This window comes from Neovison vison, chromosome 2, assembly GCF_020171115.1.
Source record: "Neovison vison isolate M4711 chromosome 2, ASM_NN_V1, whole genome shotgun sequence".
NCBI classification, from domain to species: Eukaryota; Metazoa; Chordata; class Mammalia; order Carnivora; family Mustelidae; genus Neogale; species Neogale vison.
In genome coordinates, this window is record NC_058092.1 from 70,291,097 (window position 1) to 70,310,904 (window position 19,808).

Consider the following 19,808-nt stretch of genomic DNA (forward strand, 5'->3'; position numbering starts at 1 on the left):
TGGATTTTTAAAATTTCTTGCAGTTCTATTTTTATCTCATATATTTTGATGCTCTGTTTTTAGGTGCACATACATTTAGCATTGTTATGTCATTCTGGAGAATTGATTCCTTTTCATTATGCAGTGCTATAGTAATTCTTGTTCTAAGTCTGCATTGTCTGGAAAAATATAGATACTTCAGTTTTCTTTTGATTAGGATTAGCATTATATAGATTGGGAACTCTGCAATAAGGGATGGGAGTAGGGCATAGAAAGGCCATACCACTAGAAAAATAAATAATACAAATTAAGTTATTAATTTAATTATATTTTAAAAATATTTATTTATTTATGGTTCCACTTCAAAATGTTAATGTTTTCACTGGGCATTGAAATTATTTCAGGCAGCAATTATATCATATTGATGCATTTCCCACAGTGTCCATTAAATAACTTGCATATACCATACTTAACATACTGTATTAATAACTAATATTTTTATAGTTGTTTAATTGATTACAAAGTTATTTTACATAACTTAGTTGTTACTGCACTTGTTACATTATATATAGCAATGTCATTTCACTAAGTGTTGAAGAAATGCATGATCTAAACTTTATGAGTTAATAAAGCAACTTACCTATGTGGAATGGAATGATTTTTGCTGGAGAATAGCAAGAACTACAATATGTGAGGCAAAACCATGAACGTTTTTAAAAGATTTCTTATAAATTTAGAATGTGTTCTGTAGTCATTGTGAAGGCAAGTAATATTTTCATGAACTCAGACTCTTAAGGTATTAAAACAGTGACCATAGGTAGGGTATTATAGGGTATTAAAGATGGTACTACAGCAGTCAGTGTATTAAAGGGGTGAGAGTTACTCTCTCTGCCTGCCTTTCTGCCTACTTGTGATCTCTGCCTGTCAAATAAATAAATAAAAGCTTAAAAAAAAAGGGGGGGTGAGAGTTAACTTTGTATCAGCATGTACTATAAAGAAGAATGCAAACTAGAAAATGATTATGTAGTTTACATGTACCTTAAGGCTTGCTTGAGGATCAGAGAGAGGTTCATTGAATTTTTTTTCTGGCTAATGAAAAATAAATAAAATTAATTATAAAATATCTTATTAATTCTTAGCATTTTACCATCAGTGGAATAAGAGAAAATAAGCACAGTGACTGAAAAAAATCTGTAAAATAAAGCTAATACTTGAATGAATATATATATGCTTGAAACTCCCCAAATTACTATTTTATGTTCCAAATTAGAAGTCATTAACTAATGTACACTTACCTAAAAGGATATAAAAATGCAATTTTGTATTTTGAAAAAATCCAAGTTTCCTTATTAGGAAGGGAGTAAACTAAATTTTAAATCACATGTCTGAAAACAAAGATATAGGTGAAATTTTCGTGTCCCATCTCATCTAGCTAAATCTTCAAAATGCGTGTGCCACTGCCATTAAATGACAGTAGGAAGAGAAACTGGGACTTATGAAATATCAAAATCCATTGCTTTTCAGAAGCAGCATATGCATATTGAGTCTGTTTGTTATATCGATTGATAAATTTGATTTCCTAGAATGTCACACCCCAGATTCTCACTTACAGAATGACTTCACTTTGGAAGAATAAATGGTAGAAATAACTCTAGACTAAGGAGCAGGAAACCTGAGCTGCTACTTTACCATGTTTGGGTCTTTGGGAAAGACCTTAATGGATCCCTGTCTCAGTTTCCTTTAAAGTGAGGAGGTTGGACTTACTGAGATATTGCTACTTGGTTCTTTTTACAATGGATTAAATAGAAAAATACTACCACCTAAGGCTTTTTTTTTTTCCACCTAAGGCTTTTGATCTGCATATTTCAGAAGCAAATATAAATTGAGTAACCAAATCTTAGGAGAGTATTAAACATCTTCTAAAACATGGCATGTGAAGTATCCCAGAGAAACTTTAATTATATAAGTATCTGAATGCCTTGTGGCCTGGATTCCCCATTGTCAAAGCAATGATTAAATTAAAAATATCCCCGAACATCAGCCACACAACTAGAATAGCTCTTCAGCAGTTATTTCTTACATTCAGCTCTAAAATATGCCAAATTTGTGTTTATAAACAATCTTCATTAAGTCTGACAGGCACTGTTGATCTGAGTTAAGTCTCTAATTCTGGGCATCCAGGGCCTCTGTCCTCTCTTTCTTCATCTCTTATTGTTTTCATGATGAGATGAATTAAAATTCTTATTTGTTATGCATTTGGTGTACCACTGCTCTTCCTGCTCATCTGTGCTTATAAGATTTTACTCTGCTTGCATAAGTGTTCATGAGCCCTCAATTTTGAACAGCTGTGAGGAAGGCTGGTTAACTATTTGTAAACACCACCCAACGATCCTTGACAGTAATGGCAGTCTTGCAGAATACTGAAGTGCTATTTTATTGGGAGTGATAATGAGCCTGTCTTGTCCAGGGGTCTGGTTATTACACCAATACTGAACATTATCATTTAGTTGTGTGGTGTAAAATCGTTAATTAGTCACTTTTTTCCTTTCAAGAGGCTCTATCCACAGTGAAGGAAAAATGGTGTGTATAGTTCTGGCCTTTGCTGAGATAATTCAAATTTATGCCATTTTTGAGTTTTCTAACTATCTGCCTTGGTTAGCTTTGAAAACAGATATCAAATTTTATATTCTGACTAGCCCCTTCTTTATAAGAGTAGAATGATAATTATATAAGATACTATCCACATAATATATATGTAGCTATATATATTATATAATTGCTTATATTATATATAATATATACATAATAACATGTATATTATTACAAAGACAAAACATTTTTCCTATATGGTCACTAAGCTTAGAAATTTAAAAAAAAATGCTTTTGTTGTATCAATTACGGGTTTGCTCTAAGGAGACACTCTTAATAAAGGGGGTTTGTTAATACGGACAATCAGTATTGAAAAAGGACCTGGCACCTACTTAAGGCATCAGTAAGATGTCGTTGAATAAGTGCATAAAAACTTATGAAGACTTCCCCTTTTTCTCTGAGAGCATGTAGCTTTTTAAGTTGCAAAGATGCAAATAAAATCCATGTTTTCTCATTGCAATTCAAAGCCTGTGCTGCTCCATCTTTATGCATGTAGCTTTATATACCAGAATCTTTCTTTATTTCACTGAAGTCATTTTGTAGATTTCTATATATACTTAGTGCACATTTTTCATGAAGTATGCACAATGCTGAAGTATTTATAAGTTGTTGCTCATATGAATGAGATATATTTTTAAATGTTATTCTCCAACTGGTTATGGTAGTAACAGTAGGAATAAAAATAATGTCATTTACACTAGACTCGATTTTGCTCAAAAACATTTTTGAATGCCTACTATGTGCGAGGAGTTATACTAGGAATTGGGATAAGTGGTGAAAAAATATTGAGAATCTGTCTTCGAGGAGCTTACGTGGGTCAATAACCCTATCTTGAGGAAAAAGAGAAGAATTCTATGGAGACTATTAAGATATCATTGTCCCATGACACTCTTGTGTTTCTAAACCTCTTGCTAGCAGAGACATTCAGTGCCTTTGTTCCCAACTAACGTTGTACAGAAAATAGCCTTGGAAGATAGAGATAACGGTGATTCACTCCAGAGCAAAGGGCGGGTTTGTTTTTGGTCTTGGACTATACAGCGTCTCTCTTGGCAGCAAAGACAGACGTGCTTTGTGGCCATTATAAAAATCAGTTTATCTAAACTCAAGGTTGCTATCCAGTAAGATGATCTACCACATGTGCCGCTAGACCCTTTTTGCATCATCCTGTGAGAATTCAGCTTTGAGAACCAGAGAACATACTGGAACTGTTTGTGCTATTACCGCGAGTAATAAATACCTTTGTCCCTGACCTAGGAATCTCATGTCTTCTTCCAGCATCCATGAAACTGGGGCAGGCTAACCAGCTGACTTACAGAGCTAAATCTCAGATCTTCATAATTCTGGACAAAGTCCTGAAGTCAGACTAGGACATAGCCAACCCACAGCAGGACAGGTTGGGGATATCAAAGGGAACATTGTAAGGAAAGAGCTATCACGTTTATGGACTTAGTTTGTTCAGTATTGCAAAAGTAATCCTGGGGTGTGGCATATGAATTTGGAAGACTTGAAATTGCACAGGTAATCACAGCCTAAGTTACTGAGTACTAATTAGCTTTCAAGGACTTTTTGCTATACTTTATGTAAATTATTTAATTTTTAGGAATTGATCACATAGATATAAATTACTATTCCCATTTTATAGATGAAGAAATGAAGGCAGAGAAGGGATTAAGTAACTTGTTCAAATTCATATACTTAGTTAGAGATGGAATCAAGACTTGAATCCAAACTTTAAAGCCCATGGTCCCTACCATTGGACTATATACTATGAAGGGGTCTTGGACTGAGACAACATTGTGTAGGACTTTGTAAAGCACAGTAAGTATGGCGGGATTTATGCAAGTGAGAAATGGGTAACCACCAAATGTCAGGGAAATGACCTGATTAGTTGAGAAGTATATGCTCCAGAAAAGGATACCATCAGGTCCTTGAAGAGCAGTTGTTAGTAGTCTAGGCTAAAGAAGACAGTAGAAAGAAGATAAAAAGACAAATTTTGGAATTTTATAAAAAAAAAGAAAGAAATTTTATAGGCATCTTTTAAAATATGTCCTATCAAATGCAAAGTCTGGTGAGCCATATGCACTCAAAAATATAAATTTCAAATTAATTAATTGATTAGGTCACTATCAAGAAACCATTTTCTTTTTTTTTTTTAAGATTTTATTTATTTATTTGTCAGAGAGAGAGAGAGAGAGAGAGAGAGTGAGAGCGAGCACAGGCAGACAGAGTTGCAGGCAGAGTCAGAGGGAGAAGCAGGCTCCCCGCGGAGCAAGGAGCCTGATGCGGGACGCGATCCCAGGACGCTGGGATCATGACCTGAGCCGAAGGCAGCTGCCCAACCAACTGAGCCACCTAGGCGTCCCAAGAAACCATTTTCTAATTGTAATAATTTTATAATTAATTATTGTTTTTCCAATAAATGTAATATCTTCTCATAATTTGATCTTACTCTGCATCTTTCCATTGTTTATTTTTATTTGTTTCTAGTATTATTGTACTTGCCAGATATTATAAAATAGTATTCAATAACAATATTCATTTAATTTATGTGTATTCATATACATTTAAAGATTATGCTTCTGGGAAAAGGGCTAGCAAACATTGTCTGTAAAGAGCCCAACAGTAGATTTATTAGGTTTTGTGGGCCATACTGTCTTTGCTGCCACTGCTCAGATCTGCTGTTTTGATGAGAAAGCAACCATAGATAATGTATCAATGAATGGCCAAGCCTGTTCCAACAAAATTTTATGTGAGTGTTGCTTTAAAATATGTCTATGAATAATTTTTTGTATTATCGTATACATATTTAATTTATTGATTTAACAAACATTTACTGAATATATAAAATGCACTAGAAACTGTGTTAGATATTGGAATATAGCAATGTGCAAATCATTGTACTCATGGAGTTTACAGTACAATAAGAAGGTGTAATTTACAACAAATCAGTGTGTGTGTGTGTGTGTGTAAGTGGATGTATATATGCCTTAGTGATGGGAAATTTTATTTAAATGTTAGTCATTGGGGCATCTGGTCACATTGGAACATATATTTTACTTGTTTTATCTAGGTCATCACAATGGAAATTTATGACAAACAAGTCATTTTGACTTAGGCAGTAATAGCATTTCTATGTGTGTCTGGTGATTCCCCTTTTCCCATTACTCACACATAAATATGTTGGTATGTATGATACATAGCACAAAACATTCTCTAGGAAAGTGAGTAAAATTATTTAATGAATCCAGGTTCTTTTGGAACCAAAGCTTCTGAAGTCCAAGAGATAAACATTGAAACTTGTCTGATAAAATAGAGGCCAGCTCGTAGGCAAGGTTAACATTATCCACCCACTCCCTCCCTAGGGAAATTTACCATGGAGGAGAGGAAAACATTGGCAAAGGATCAGGCATCAATACCAGGGTCCAAGTGGCCATATGAAGTTGGCAAGCAACCTGACCCTACTACTAGAGCAACATGGGTGTGCACTTGGTAAAATACACATGAATGTGTGTACATGTACATGCATATATGTGAAATTTGTGAGAAATATGTCATGGCAAAATTAAAAGATACACAGTACAGATTTTATTGATGCTAGCTTTTTAGTTGAGTATAATACAAAACTCCCATACATGAAACGTGATCAACTGTTGTTTCACAAGCAATGCTGTTGGTCCTTGGTTTCCACCACATGTCCTACTACAGTCTATATCTTGCATTACACAATTGTACTGCTTGAGCTGGGTGATTTTTTTGTCATACATTGGTTAACTTGGGGCATTTTTAAAAACTGGAGGTTGCATTGCAAATCCAGATATCCTATTTTTTTTTTAGCGGGCATAACATGCAGCTAGAGAGAATCAAGAGAACAGAATAATAGGACTCTCTCAATTCTGAACAAACATTTTTATTGAAGTATAATTGACATGATATTATATTAGTTTCAGGTGTATAATATATTCATTTGAAAATTCTATACATTTTTCAGTGCTTACCATAGTGTGGTTGCCATTGTCACCATCCAAGGTTATTCCAAATATTACTGACTGTATTCCCTGGGCTATACTTTTGGTCCCCTGCCTTGTTTCTTTTATATCTGGAAGTTTGTACCTCTTAATCCCCTTCATCTTTTTGCCCATCTCCCCACCCACCTCCCCTCTGGTAACTACTAGTTTGTTCTTTGTATTTAAGAGTATTTTTTTTTTTTTGGTTCATTTGTTTTGTTTTTTAGAGTCTACATATTAATGAAATCATATGGCCTTAGTCTATCTCAGTCTGACTTATTTTAACTAACATAATACCTTCTAGGTCTATCCATGTTGTTGCAAATGGCAATATTTCATTCTTTTTTTATGGTTCAGTAATATATATAAATATAAATATATATAAATATGTATATATTATATGTATAGCTCACCTCTTCTTTAATCGTTCATCTATCAATGGACATGGGTTGCATCCATAATTTGACTATTGTAAATAATGTTACAATAAACATAGAGGTGTATTATCTTTTCAAATTAGTGTTTTTGTTTTTTTTCTTGGTAAATATCCAGCAGTAGAATGGCTAGATCATATAGTATTTCTATAATATATAAATATATATATATATATATATATATATATATATATATAATATATTTATTTATTTATTTTCAGCATAACAGTATTCCTTGTTTTTGCACCACACGCAGTGCTCCATGCAATCCGTGCCCTCTCTAATACCCACCACCTGGTTCCCCCAACCTCCCACCCCCGGCCCCTTCAAAACCCTCAGATTATTTGTCAGAGTCCATAGTCTCTCATGGTTCACCTCCCCTTCCAATTTCCCCCAACTCCCTTCTCCTCTCTAACTCCCCTTGTCCTCCATGTTATTTGTTATGCTCCACAAATAAGTGAAACCGTATGATAATTGACTCTGTCTGCTTGACTTATTTTACTCAGCATAATCTCTTCCAGTCCCGTCCATGTTGCTACAAAAGTTAAGTATTCATCCTTTCTGTTGGAGGCATAATACTCCATAGTGTATATGGACCACATCTTCCTTATCCATTCGTCCGTTGAAGGGCATCTTTGTTCTTTCCACAGTTTGGCGACCGTGGCCATTGCTGCTATAAACATTGGGGTACAAATGGCCCTTCTTTTCACTACATCTGTATCTTCAGGGTAAATACCCAGTTTTTCTATTTTAAAATTTTTGAGGACCTCTGTACTATTTCCACAATGATTGAACCAATTTAAATTCCTATCAACAGTGCATGAAGATTCCTTTCTCTCTCCATCCTCATTAAGACTTGTTATTTCTTATCTTTTTGGTAATAGCCATTCTGACTGGTGTAAGTGGTATCTCATTGTGGTTTTGCTTTGCATTTCCCTGATACCTAGTGTGTCTGTTGGCGATCTCTATGTCTTCTTTAGAAAAATATCTATTCCTGTCTTCTGTCCAGTACTTAATCAGGTTGTTATTGCTGTTGTTGTTCTTGTTCTTCTTCTTCTTCATCTTCTTTTGATGTTGAGTTGTATTAGTTCTTTAAATATCTTGGATTTAACCCTTTATTGGATATATCTTTTGTGAATAACTTCTCTCATTCACTAGTTTGCCTTTTTGTTTTGTTGATGGTTTCATTTCTTTGAAAAACTATTTATTTATTTATTTTTCCTTGTTTACATATTGACAGATGGAGAGAGTTGGGGAGAGAGAGTATGAACAGAGGGAGCGGCAGAGGGAGAGGGAGAAGAAGGCCCCCCACTAAGCAGGGAGCATCTTGTAGGCTTGATCCCAGGACTCTGGGGTCATGACCCGAGTCTCCCAATAGTTAATTTTTGCTTCCCATTTTCTTTCTATTATGAAGACACTTCCATAAATATCTTGCTGAGGTCTATGTCCAAGAGATTACTACCTATATTTTCTTTTAGGAGTTTTATGATTTCACATTTCACATTTAAGTCTTCCATCCATTTTGAATTTATTTTTGTGTATGGTGTAAGAAAGTGCTCCAGCTTTCATTCTTTTGTATATAGCTGTACAGTTTTTCCAACATCATTTACTGAAAAGATTGTCTTTTCCCCCATTATATTCTTGCCTACTTTGTTGTAACTTAATTGACCATACAGGTGTGCATTTATTTCTAGGCTGTCTATCTTTCCTCTATGTTTATTTTTCTTCCAGTATCATACTGTTTTGATTACTATAACAACCTTAAGAAAAAAAGAACAAAGTTGAAGGTATCACAATCCCAGATATCAAAATACACCACAAAGCTACAGTAACAAAAACAGTATGAGACTGACACAAAAATAGATATGTAGATCAGTAGAACTTTTGGTTTTTCCTTCCATTGGAAGTAGCAGTTAGAAAGAGTCTCCTTGCATGGAACTGGGAATCTGAGGTTCTGATTTAACTCAGGATCCAGCTTCTGAGAAGAGGATGTTGCACTTTACACAGATTATTGTGAAAGAAAAAAATGTATTTAATCAGTTAAGGTTTTGTTTTAATTAATTAATTTAATCTAACTTATTTCACCTAGTTGATATAATTAATATTTAACCCAATTAATATCTTATCTAATTAGAATTTAATGATTTAAAATATGTGACTTATTTTTATATCACTAGTCTTTTAGAAACATATTGTAGAAAATAAATTCAGTATTGTTCTCTGTATCATTTATACAATTTTTTGTTGTTGTTAAGATGAGGTATTGGTATTGATGTTATCCATTCGGTGATTACTTAATTTTTGTTAATTAATTTTATTTAATCGCAAAACATTGACTCATCCTTAGATTTCTAAAATAAACTCTATCTAGTGCCAAACTCTATCTTAAGTGAAAATAAAACTTATTGAGCATTAACTCTTTGAAAGTATAACTCTACTATTATTGCTCTAATTATATTGATTATTTCAATGATCCTGACAAGATATTTTAAGGCAGGCATTCTTTCCTAAGGATTTTTAAAATATGGGACTTGGAGAAGTTAAATTACATAAGACTCAGCAACAAGTAAGTGAAAAAAAACTGAACTTCAACAATAAATCCATGTTACTTCATTGGACCAATTTGTTTATCCTATGACAGATTATGCTTTCATCAACTCTTGAAATGCATTTGCTTATAATGTCCTTAATATCTCTTCCCTTAAATGAATAAGTAATATTATTCAAGCTTTCTTTATTATGATTTTTACCAAATTCAAAAATGAAAAACATAGAAGATATTTTTAAATGAGAATGTTTATTCAATTCTATAGAAGTGAATATGACAACTTAAATGGAATATGTAATTTTCTAGCAAAAAATTGATTGTCAAAAAGTAAGAAACTATCAAAACCTAAATAAAGAAACAAATGTCACTGTAGAAGAAATTGGGAAAATGGACAAAGGAAACGTCCCCAAAGTGAAGGTAAAGAAGGTAAAGATTTAAGTCCAAATTATTATTATTATTTCTATTTATGAATGCAAAGCAGATGCCAATTTATAGAACATAGCCAATAACACTATAAATAAACCAAATGGCAACTTAACTATATTCTTAGCAAAACAGTAATTTGTGACATTTCTTCAAAACCCAACATCGTTCCATGTTCAACATTAAACAAGAAAAAAAAGGCAACAGCAGTTGCTACTTTAGAGCTCAAGACATTTTTTTTCCTACAGAATTTCATGTTGTGTTCTCTGTTTCAGAGCATGAATTACTTTTCAGGTGAAAAACTTGGGATGGCAGAAGTTTATTTGTGTGTATTGAGGGAGAACCCAGGGTGGAAAATAGTGTTCATTCCTCCCAAGTGAGGAGGTAGTTATTCAGGGAGCTTCCCAAATAGAGAATATTGTACTGATATACTGGAAGTTTGAGAAGTAGCAGGAGCTTCTTTATGAGACTGAAGATTGCAACAGGAATACTTCTCCTCCAGGGAATTCAAGACCAGGGTCTTCGTGCAGCTAGACAGTGGCTCTTTTTTGCAGCTGTAACTTTAAAAGCATTTGTTGTATCACCATGCATGGTAACCCCGTACAACCTTGAGTTCCATCATTATTTCTATTGAGTTTCTTCATTTGATACTTACATATTTCTCTCACCAGTGTATAAAAAGGCATCTTCAACAACCTTCTGGTCTTGGTTGAGTTTCCAGTGAGTGGAATCCCATAACTCTTGGCCAGTTCGTGAGCTTGTTTTCTTTCAACTATCCTTGTTGACAAATCACACTTGTTTCCTCCTAACACCATAGGTACATCCTCTGAGTCTTTTACTTGCTTAATCTGTTCCCTGTAGAGATTAATTACTGCAAATGATTTGTTGTTATTGATGGCAAATACACAGAGGAAGTCTTTACCTGTCCTCTTGTATTGGTCTCTCATGGCACTGTACTCTTCTTGACCAGTTATATACAGTATGTCCAACAGACAGGTTTCACCATCTATAACCACCTTTGTTCACTAAAAATCCTCCCTGGTGGGATCATATTCATCTACAAAGTGGTTCTGGATGAGCTGGATTGTCAGTGCAGCTTCCCCAACATCACCTGCTCCAACCACCACCAGTTTCTATTCACACCAGCAAGAAATTTGAAATTTGCTGCCTCCACTTCAGATGGATTTTGGACCACAACTGGGAAAATGCTGAGACCCCAGAACTGCCTTGAACAGCCTTCACTAGGAATTAAGTCCAAATTATTTTAACACTTAAACCAATCAGTATTGCTAATCCTATTTAAGTTTTTATTTTAAATCTAAACTCTAAGTTATTGCAAAGAACTAAGAGTATAATGCTTGCAATATCTTTTTGAAATCAGAATATTGCTATCAACATCTGTCAAAGTTAGATAATATTTATAAAAGCAATACCAAAAGCCCTCAAGGTCATTTTTGAATATTAGTGAATAATCGAAAATGAAATTAGATTCTAATTACAAATTAGAATCTACCAGTATTTTAAAAATAAGCATAGCCCATACAAGTCTTATAACTGGAATGCAAAGATGGCTTAATATTAGGAGCCCAATATCATTCATCATGTCAGCAAGCTAAAGCAGAAATTCATTTTCATAATAAATATTATTAGTCAAGATATAGCTTAAACTATAAGATCGCAAAATGCAAGGTAGATTTATTAGCTAAAACAGCATGCATTGGGAAAAATATCCTAGATAGGTCACTGATTTTGAAAAATTTCAAAGTCCTGGGAAACAGGAATAAAAAGTAAATCCTGAAAACTATGACCCTTACCCTGGAACAGATTAATAATCCCAAGAGATTTTCTTTTTTTTTAAATTACAGGTAATTTGTTAAAATATCTTGAGACATTACCTAGGAAAGTTCAGAAGGAGGGTGAGTATAAAAGGGTTTAAGCCCTCAAATTAAAAAAAAAGAAGTTTTACTCAGATAGTAATTCACCATGTATACTCTAGAGCTGAACAAGAAAGTGTCATGCTTATTTCATAAGTAAATATAAATAATAAATCAATAGAAATACTAGGAAAAATATCTCTATCTCTACCTATATATCTGTCTATCTATCTATAGGCTTGGAAAAGAAATCTCACTCCCATGATGCATATGGAGAATGATTCTATACTTATGCTGTACCATTTTGTTCCTTGACCAAAAGATAAGTGAAAGATAGGGTGATGATCCAAATTAGAGAAATTAAAGTTTTCTGGTTAATGAATTGGAAAGAGAAATAGGCAATGGTGTTCCAAGACCCATTAAAACTGGATTCTTGAAAAAGAAATATAAAAACTGGAAAGCTTAATAGTGTTTTCCATTTTTTCAACAAGGATATAGAGAAAGCTGGTCCAGAAAAAAAAAAAACCAAAAAACTGGTAAAACAGATGAAAATATAAAAGCCATAAAAAGACATGGAGGGTAAGGTAGAGGTTTCTCATGGTGTTTTGAACCCTGGCACCAGGCAATTCTAGGCTAAGATGAAGGTTCTCCTTTGGTTTGTGAAATATGCCAGAATCTTTATATTTCATTTTACATTATTTTTGAGCTAGAAAATGAGTGTAATATTTTTAAAAGATAAGATCGTATATTTTGTATTTATTTTAAATTATAGCTTACTTAACTACCCAGGCATTAAAGCACTTCCATGATCAGGGAAGAGTCATGAAACCTGGAACAAAGATGTCAAGTGTATGGTGAATGGGAGATTTGGTATCCCAATAAAACAGTAGTTTTGTAATCTAGGCTTAGAAGAAAGACAAAAGAATTTATATATTCCAGTATTTCTTACATTAAAATAAATTAGAGACCTGGATTTTTATTTTACTTTATAGAAAGAATCTTGGGATATTATAGAGAGGACACATGTGAGTCTATAGAGTGGATAGGATGAGAAAGAAGGAGAAAAGAGCAAAAGATCAGATGCTGTGTCTCTAGTTTTTTGTTCCACACCCAATCTATTTCACCTGAAGATAAACCTCAAGATGAAGATTGGGTAGTGATAGAAGAACCCCAGAGGATATATGTATATGTAAGCAATGCTGAAAATAAAGGAGCCCCACAATTTTTTGGAGCTAAGGAGGAGGCCATTTCGCTGAATGTCTCATACCAAGAGGGACACACAGAGCTGAGTGGTGACGGCCAAATGTCCACAGACTACACTCTACCATACTCTCACCCTTACCTGTATGCATTTTGGGCATAAAGAGTGAAATGTATCAAAGCCACTGTGTCCTTACTTGAGAACAGGAAGTCACTGATTAATTAGGGAGAGTATTTCTTAAGGAAGTGCTCAAAGGAACATTCAGCAGAGCAGCAGTAATAGAAAAGTCTAGGGTATGGAAACATCAGAGTAGTGGAATCTGTTTGTAGAAGCAAAGGGACCTCTAGGCCCTGACTGTGCAGAGGAAAAAAATGAGATGTAAGCATGACTTTCATCACCACAATATCATGAATGGATAACAGCAAGATGAACAGCAGCCAAGTGGGACAAGAGACATCCTAGAGAAGGCTGCTCCCTAATTTGAGGGAATTTTTTCTTTTTTTTTTGTTGCCCCATGGTATGTCCAAATACCATCTTGGTAGAGATAACACCAGAAAGACAATTTTAAAATAGAAAAGATAAGGAACCATTAAATGAGTTTTTTAAAGCCCATCAAGGAGCAGTTGGGTGACTCAATCAATTGAGCATCTGACTCTTGGTTTTTAGCTCAGGTCATGATCTCAGGGTCCTGGGATCAAGCCCCAAGTTGGGCGCCATGCTCAGCAGGGAGTCTGCTTGAGATTCTCTCCCCCTCTTTCTCTTTCTGTGCCCCTCCCTGCCCATTTGCTCTCTCTCTCTCTCTCTAAAAGAAACAAATAAAATCTTTAAAAAAAATAGAATAAAATATCAAATCACATCCCATCCATCTTAGTTCCTCCTGCCACCATTAAAAAGAATCTAAGCTTGAGAAAAATATACAAGTAGTTGTAGGTAAAAAAAAAGTTACTTTTTTTTGCATGTATAAGTTAGCCTGAATGGATTTTAATCACCACTAGTGTACACTAGTAATTCCTAGTTTCTCTTACCTAAAACTAATATCAGCACTGAGCAGATAAATGAGGACCTCATTCATGACTGCTGACTCTATCCCTCCACCAGAAGGGATAATATCACAACTGTGATAACTACTAGAAAGAGTGACCACACCTACACTTACCTTATGTGGCAGCACCAGTCATCATTAGATAATTAAATTGTTGATATTGTCAACATTTGTTTTGTTCTGTAGGAGATTATTACAGATATCCTTTGGTTGCCACTGGCTAAAGACCATTATTATTCAATCAAATAAATTCTTACCTTTGAACAGTTTATTGAATTAAATGATTTTTGAGATCAAAATTCCAATATGGAGATTCATTTCCTTTATTCAGTTATGGGTTTATACTACTTAATTGGGGTATTCCATAAAGGGAAAGAAATAGTGTTAAGTGGAGCATAGTTATGTCAATAGTTTATATGGAACTCAACTGGTAATAATAATAATAATAATAAAATCCTCAGGGCCTTTCCACAAGCACATAGGAAATAAGTTGCTCCTCAGGTGAAAATCCTGAGGTGACTGAAGATACACATACCACACAAAATGCTGCAGTGTGCATTTGTTGGCAATCTTGGGGAAGAAACAAGTTACCTCATCCTTCTTAAGTACTTCGTCCGTCCTTCAAGAAAAGTCAAAGGTAGAGTTGGGCGGTGGCAATCATGAATCAGTTTCAATGGAAAGGGAAGAAAGTGAGGGCTTGAACTTTGTATTCTGCTTGTCAGTTTAGTGTTGCAGAGTCAGTTAGGACTCTGCCTCTCTTTTTCATTGGAGAGTGAGATCTGCTCAGCAGGACTTTGCAGACTCTTTAGGTCCTTACCAAATAGGTTGGTTGTGCAATGTCCAATAATAGCCACTGTGGCTATTGGACACTGTGGGGACATTGGACCCTGTGAGGACGCCTGGGTCTGTTAAGCCGCTGCCTTCGGCTTGGATCATGATCCCAGGATCCTGGGATCAAGTCCCGCATCTGGCTCCTTGCTCGACAGGGAGCCTGCTTCTCTCTCTGCCACTCTGCCTGCCTCTATGCCTGCTTGTCCGTGCTCTCTCTCCGACAAATAAATAAATAGAATCTTAAAAAAAAAATAGGCACTGTGATTAAAGCAACTCCTTTTCTTAAGATGCTTGGCGTATTTTGATAAATTGAGAGGTCTCTAAGTCAATTATCTCTAAAAATTTCCTAAATTGTTGAATAATAGTTTAGATAGTTTTTGGTTTTGGTTTTTGCTGTTGTTATTGTTTACTCTGTTTGAGTGGCTGTGCTGGGGTAAATGTGATGCTTATTGCATCAATTGCTCTCTTCCTCCTCAAAAACTTCATATCTAAATAGAGAGCCCTGGGAGACCATCTTTTTTCAAAATATATTTCATTGTGTCTTTGCTATTAATGATCCTTATAGGGTGTGAAGCCTTAAATCATGACCCTGTAGGACTCTGGAACTTTTGCTCAGCCAAAATTTCATTTTATTTTATTCTTTAGGGTTGTACTTTTTATGCTAATGTAGGATTTGGCAGTAGACTGTAATTAAACTGTAGTCAATGGGCCTAACTTTTACAAGCAATTAGATATATTTGATTTTTTTGCTCCTCTATTGAGAATATGCACCAGCTTTGTGAAATCACTAAGATGTATCCTTCTGCCCCCACTTTTCTTTTAGTTCCTGCTAAGTGCAAAGAGAACACACAGCTTTCTGTAATGTTTTCATTCTATTATTGCTTGAAATATTGACTTCACATTCCACTAGAGAAATTGAATCAGTGCAGGAATGTAAAGTACTATTTAAGCATCTCTCTATGTTCCCTTCACCCTTTATATTTTTCTCACCATATAACCTTTCTATCTTTCCTACAATTCTACTCTTTTTATGTTATACACAAACCCGAAAATGGGCAGGGCTCAAAGTCCTAGAACATCTTATAAGCATGGAAGAATACAAGAGACTCAATTATGACATAACTCTTTGGATGTTTTCACACTGAAAAATAAGACAACAAACCAAGTCAGAATTTAGACTTCCAAATAACAAGGAAATTGGCATCTACAGATACTAAGATATGTTACAGTTGGGCCAAGTGCCTTTCTTTTCCCAAATTATTCCTTTTTAGTCACATTCTTTAAAACATCTGCACATATGATTGCTGCATTGTGATACCTATGTACTTTTGAGAAAGAGCATTGATGAAAATCATTAAATATTGTTTCATCAATAATTATGTGGTTTCCATACCTAGTGATGGAGATAGCCAAAAGACCATTTTAATCATTATTATATCTTTTTCTAAATAATTTCTTATGGTTTAAAAAATTGTAATAAGTGTTGCTACTTGCTATAATCACAACCTTATAAAAATACATAGACACACACACACATGCACACACATGCACACACACCACACCAACAAAGGCACACATACTGTTTTACATATCATGTATTATTAGAGGTTAGGCTGTGGTGAAATCTCTGAAGCTCCTACCACTCTTGATTTCCCATAGCAACATAGTTTTTGGATCAGTCAAAACCCCATAGAGACATATGCAAGAGTTCACATCTTTTATGCTGGACCTCCTCAGGATACACTAATTTGCTACAGCTGCGCCCATGCCCATTCACTCCCAGGTTCCTGGCAAGCCTGACCTTGATGGTTGACAGGTGTGGGAGCTACTACTGGCTTAGGGGAAAGAAAATTAACCCTATTTCTGCCAGAGCCCTCTTATGCCTGAATAGGAATAATCTTCATTTCTCAGCATGAGAGACCAGTATGAATTTTTTAATCAGACAGAAAGCATTCTATTCCCAAAAGCATTGGCACACAAGATTATGACTCGAGATATTGCCTAGAAATAGGAAGATGAAGATAGGCAACAGCTGGTTCAGTAACCATGCTAGAAGATCATTTAACATTCTTAGAAAAGAAAATATTTAGAATTCCCTGACACATTTGGAGAAGAGAAGAAAGCCATTGCTCTGTTCCTCTTTCACAATTTGCTCTGTTCAGAAAAAAAAAGAGGGGGGTACTTTTATAAATGTTTTAAAGGATTGAGCCATTTTCAAATGGTATATTTTGACCATTTTAATTATTTGATTTGTTTTCTTTTCTGCTTGGTGCACAGTCAGAGGTAAACTGAAATGGCTTCTGCTGGTAGTGGGCCATCGTAAAAAGCTCAAATGACAGTGGGAAATTGCTTTTGTGATGAAGGGAAGCATTAATAAAAGCTTCGCTCATGTTTACCCCTTTTAAATTGGCCCTAGAGGAGTTGATTAAACTACCCCATTGGCAGTGGCTGGTTGATACATAGGTTGTGAAATGTTCTATGCCCGTAGGTGGTGGTTGAGTTTAGAGCTATCTACATTTTTCTCATCTGGTTTGGTATGTCATTGACATTTCATTTAAACTCTTTGTCCCATTGTGATCTGGTAAAACTTTGTCTTTGTCCATAAAGAAAATAGTGTTTTTTAAGAAAATGTCATGTTTTCCTTCCCATAAGGCTGAGTAATGTAGGCTCTCAATATACCAAAGTATTCTACCTGTGATTTCAGGGCTAGTAACTGGGAATTTTTGTTTGTTGTTTTTAATTTAAAAAAAAAAATGAACCAAAGCAAAATCAAAGTAGGATTTTTTTTTTTAATGTGAATTTCTTGAACTTAACTATACGTTTGAGATACCCAAGAAAGTGCACTAAATAACTTTTATAGCTCACTTGGGAGTCTACCAGTTGAGTCAGAGAGTAAGAAAAGATTCATGTGGCTCAGCTGTCTAAGGGTACTCAGCGTGAGAAACCAGTGTAGAGTGAAGTCTCCCCTAGGATGGCCTATCTTATTCCCACTATTGTGCCATTCCTTAATGCTTGTCTTCTCACCCTGAACAGCATGACAGGTGGTGTGCTCAGAGCATCTGCAAAGGCAGTTAGTAGAAGACAGGATCTCTTATAGAAACTCAAATGTCCTCCTTGGAGGATTCAGTTGATAAGACTACATATTTGATTTCTGGAGGAATTCTATTTAACTTTGTTCTTAGTTTTGAATCTTGAAATTTTCTCTGGTGAAAGGCAGCTAGTAAGAGTCAAAGACATTCATACATTTTTGAATCATTTGTTTTTTCACAATCGATGTATCAAGTATCGATTTTTATCCTAACTTTGGAGATGAATAAATTGTAACCATGAGATGTTGATTCCTGCTCACACAACTAACATGTATGAGGATCCCAATATTTATCCTGGTTTTCCTGGATCCAAGACAAACCTCTGTCTTCTGTATTAAGCTTTCTCCTCTGAAGGAAAAAGAAATAGAAGAAATGAAGATTTTCCTTAGAAATGTGTAATGCAGTACTTAAAGCCTTTCTAGTTTAACTCTTCTTCATTAACACAGAAAAAATGAAGACATAGAGAAAAAGGGACTAATCCCAAATCATACTGCTTTTTTTTTTCTTTTTGTATGGTTTTGAATGATACAGGCCTCTAACCATGTTTCTTCTTTACTTTTTTTTGTTATAATTTTTGTATAATTTACTTAGACTAACAGTTAAATAAGCTTTAACTGCATCAGTGTAATCATCACCACAATCAAGATATAGAACATTTTCATTACTCAAACCTTTCTTTGTGCTCCTTTACAGTTAGTTTTCCTACTGCTTACTCCACATATCACTGGTATGCTTTATGTCCCTATAGACTAATTTTGCCTGATCTAGAATGTTGTGTATATGAAATAATACAGCACACAGTTTCTTTAGTTCTTTCATTCATGTAGCTGTGGTATCGTCGTACTATCTGTTTTTAATTGCAGAAAAATATTCCGTGATACGAGTATATATCCAATCGCTTGCATTGTTTACACGTTTTTGTCTATTGAGAATAAAACCTATGAGCATTCATGTGCAAGACATTTCATACCTCTTAGGTAAATACTTAGAAGTAGAATGGCTTAGTTCTTTTGGTAAGAAACTGTCAATTTGCCAAAATGGTTATTCAATTTTATACTCCTAATTAGTAGTATATGGAACTTCTAGTTGCTCTGTATCCTAGTCAATGCCTATAGTTTCAACATTTTAAATTTTAGCCATTCTAGTTGCTATTGCAATATCTCATGGTTTTACTTTTCATTTCCCTGAGGGTTAGAAGCATTGAGCATCTTTTCTTGTGTTTGTTAGTCATTCATGTATCTTCTTTGGTGAAATATCTATCCGAATCTTTTGCCCGTTTTTAAAAAAAAACTTGGGATTCTAATTTTCTTCTTGATTTGGAAGAATGATTTTTATATTTTGGATAGAAGTCCTTTGTTAGATATGCAATGTGAATATGTTCACCTGGTTTGTGAGTTCACTTTTTCATTTTTTTAATGATAGCTTGTCTGTCTATCATCTACCTAATTTTTTTTTTTTTTGCATTCCACCTGGAAACATTTGCTTATTTAAAATTATAATGATTTTTCTTCTATATTATCTTCTGGAAATTTTAAAGTGTAATATTTTAAGCTTTGAGTTAATTTGCGTATATGGGGGGAGGAGTCAAGATGGCGGAGAAGTAGCAGGCTGAGACTACCTCAGCTAGCAGGAAATCAGCTAGAGAGCTTATCTAAAGATTGCAAACACCTGCAAATCCATCGGCAGATCGAAGAGAAGAACAGCAATTCTAGAAACAGAAAAACAACCACTTTC

General features: G+C 34.7%; 1 protein-coding gene across 1 annotated transcript in view; it reads right to left on the bottom strand.

Moving 5' to 3' along the window:
• Positions 1-10,567: 10,567 nt before the first annotated feature.
• The window catches only part of LOC122899136 (GTPase NRas-like), a 53,811-nt gene continuing 44,570 nt past the window's right edge, over positions 10,568-19,808 (bottom strand). Inside the window, 1 exon segment of the mRNA XM_044236773.1 lies at positions 10,568-11,170. Coding sequence (XP_044092708.1) covers positions 10,568-11,170 — 603 coding nt within the window.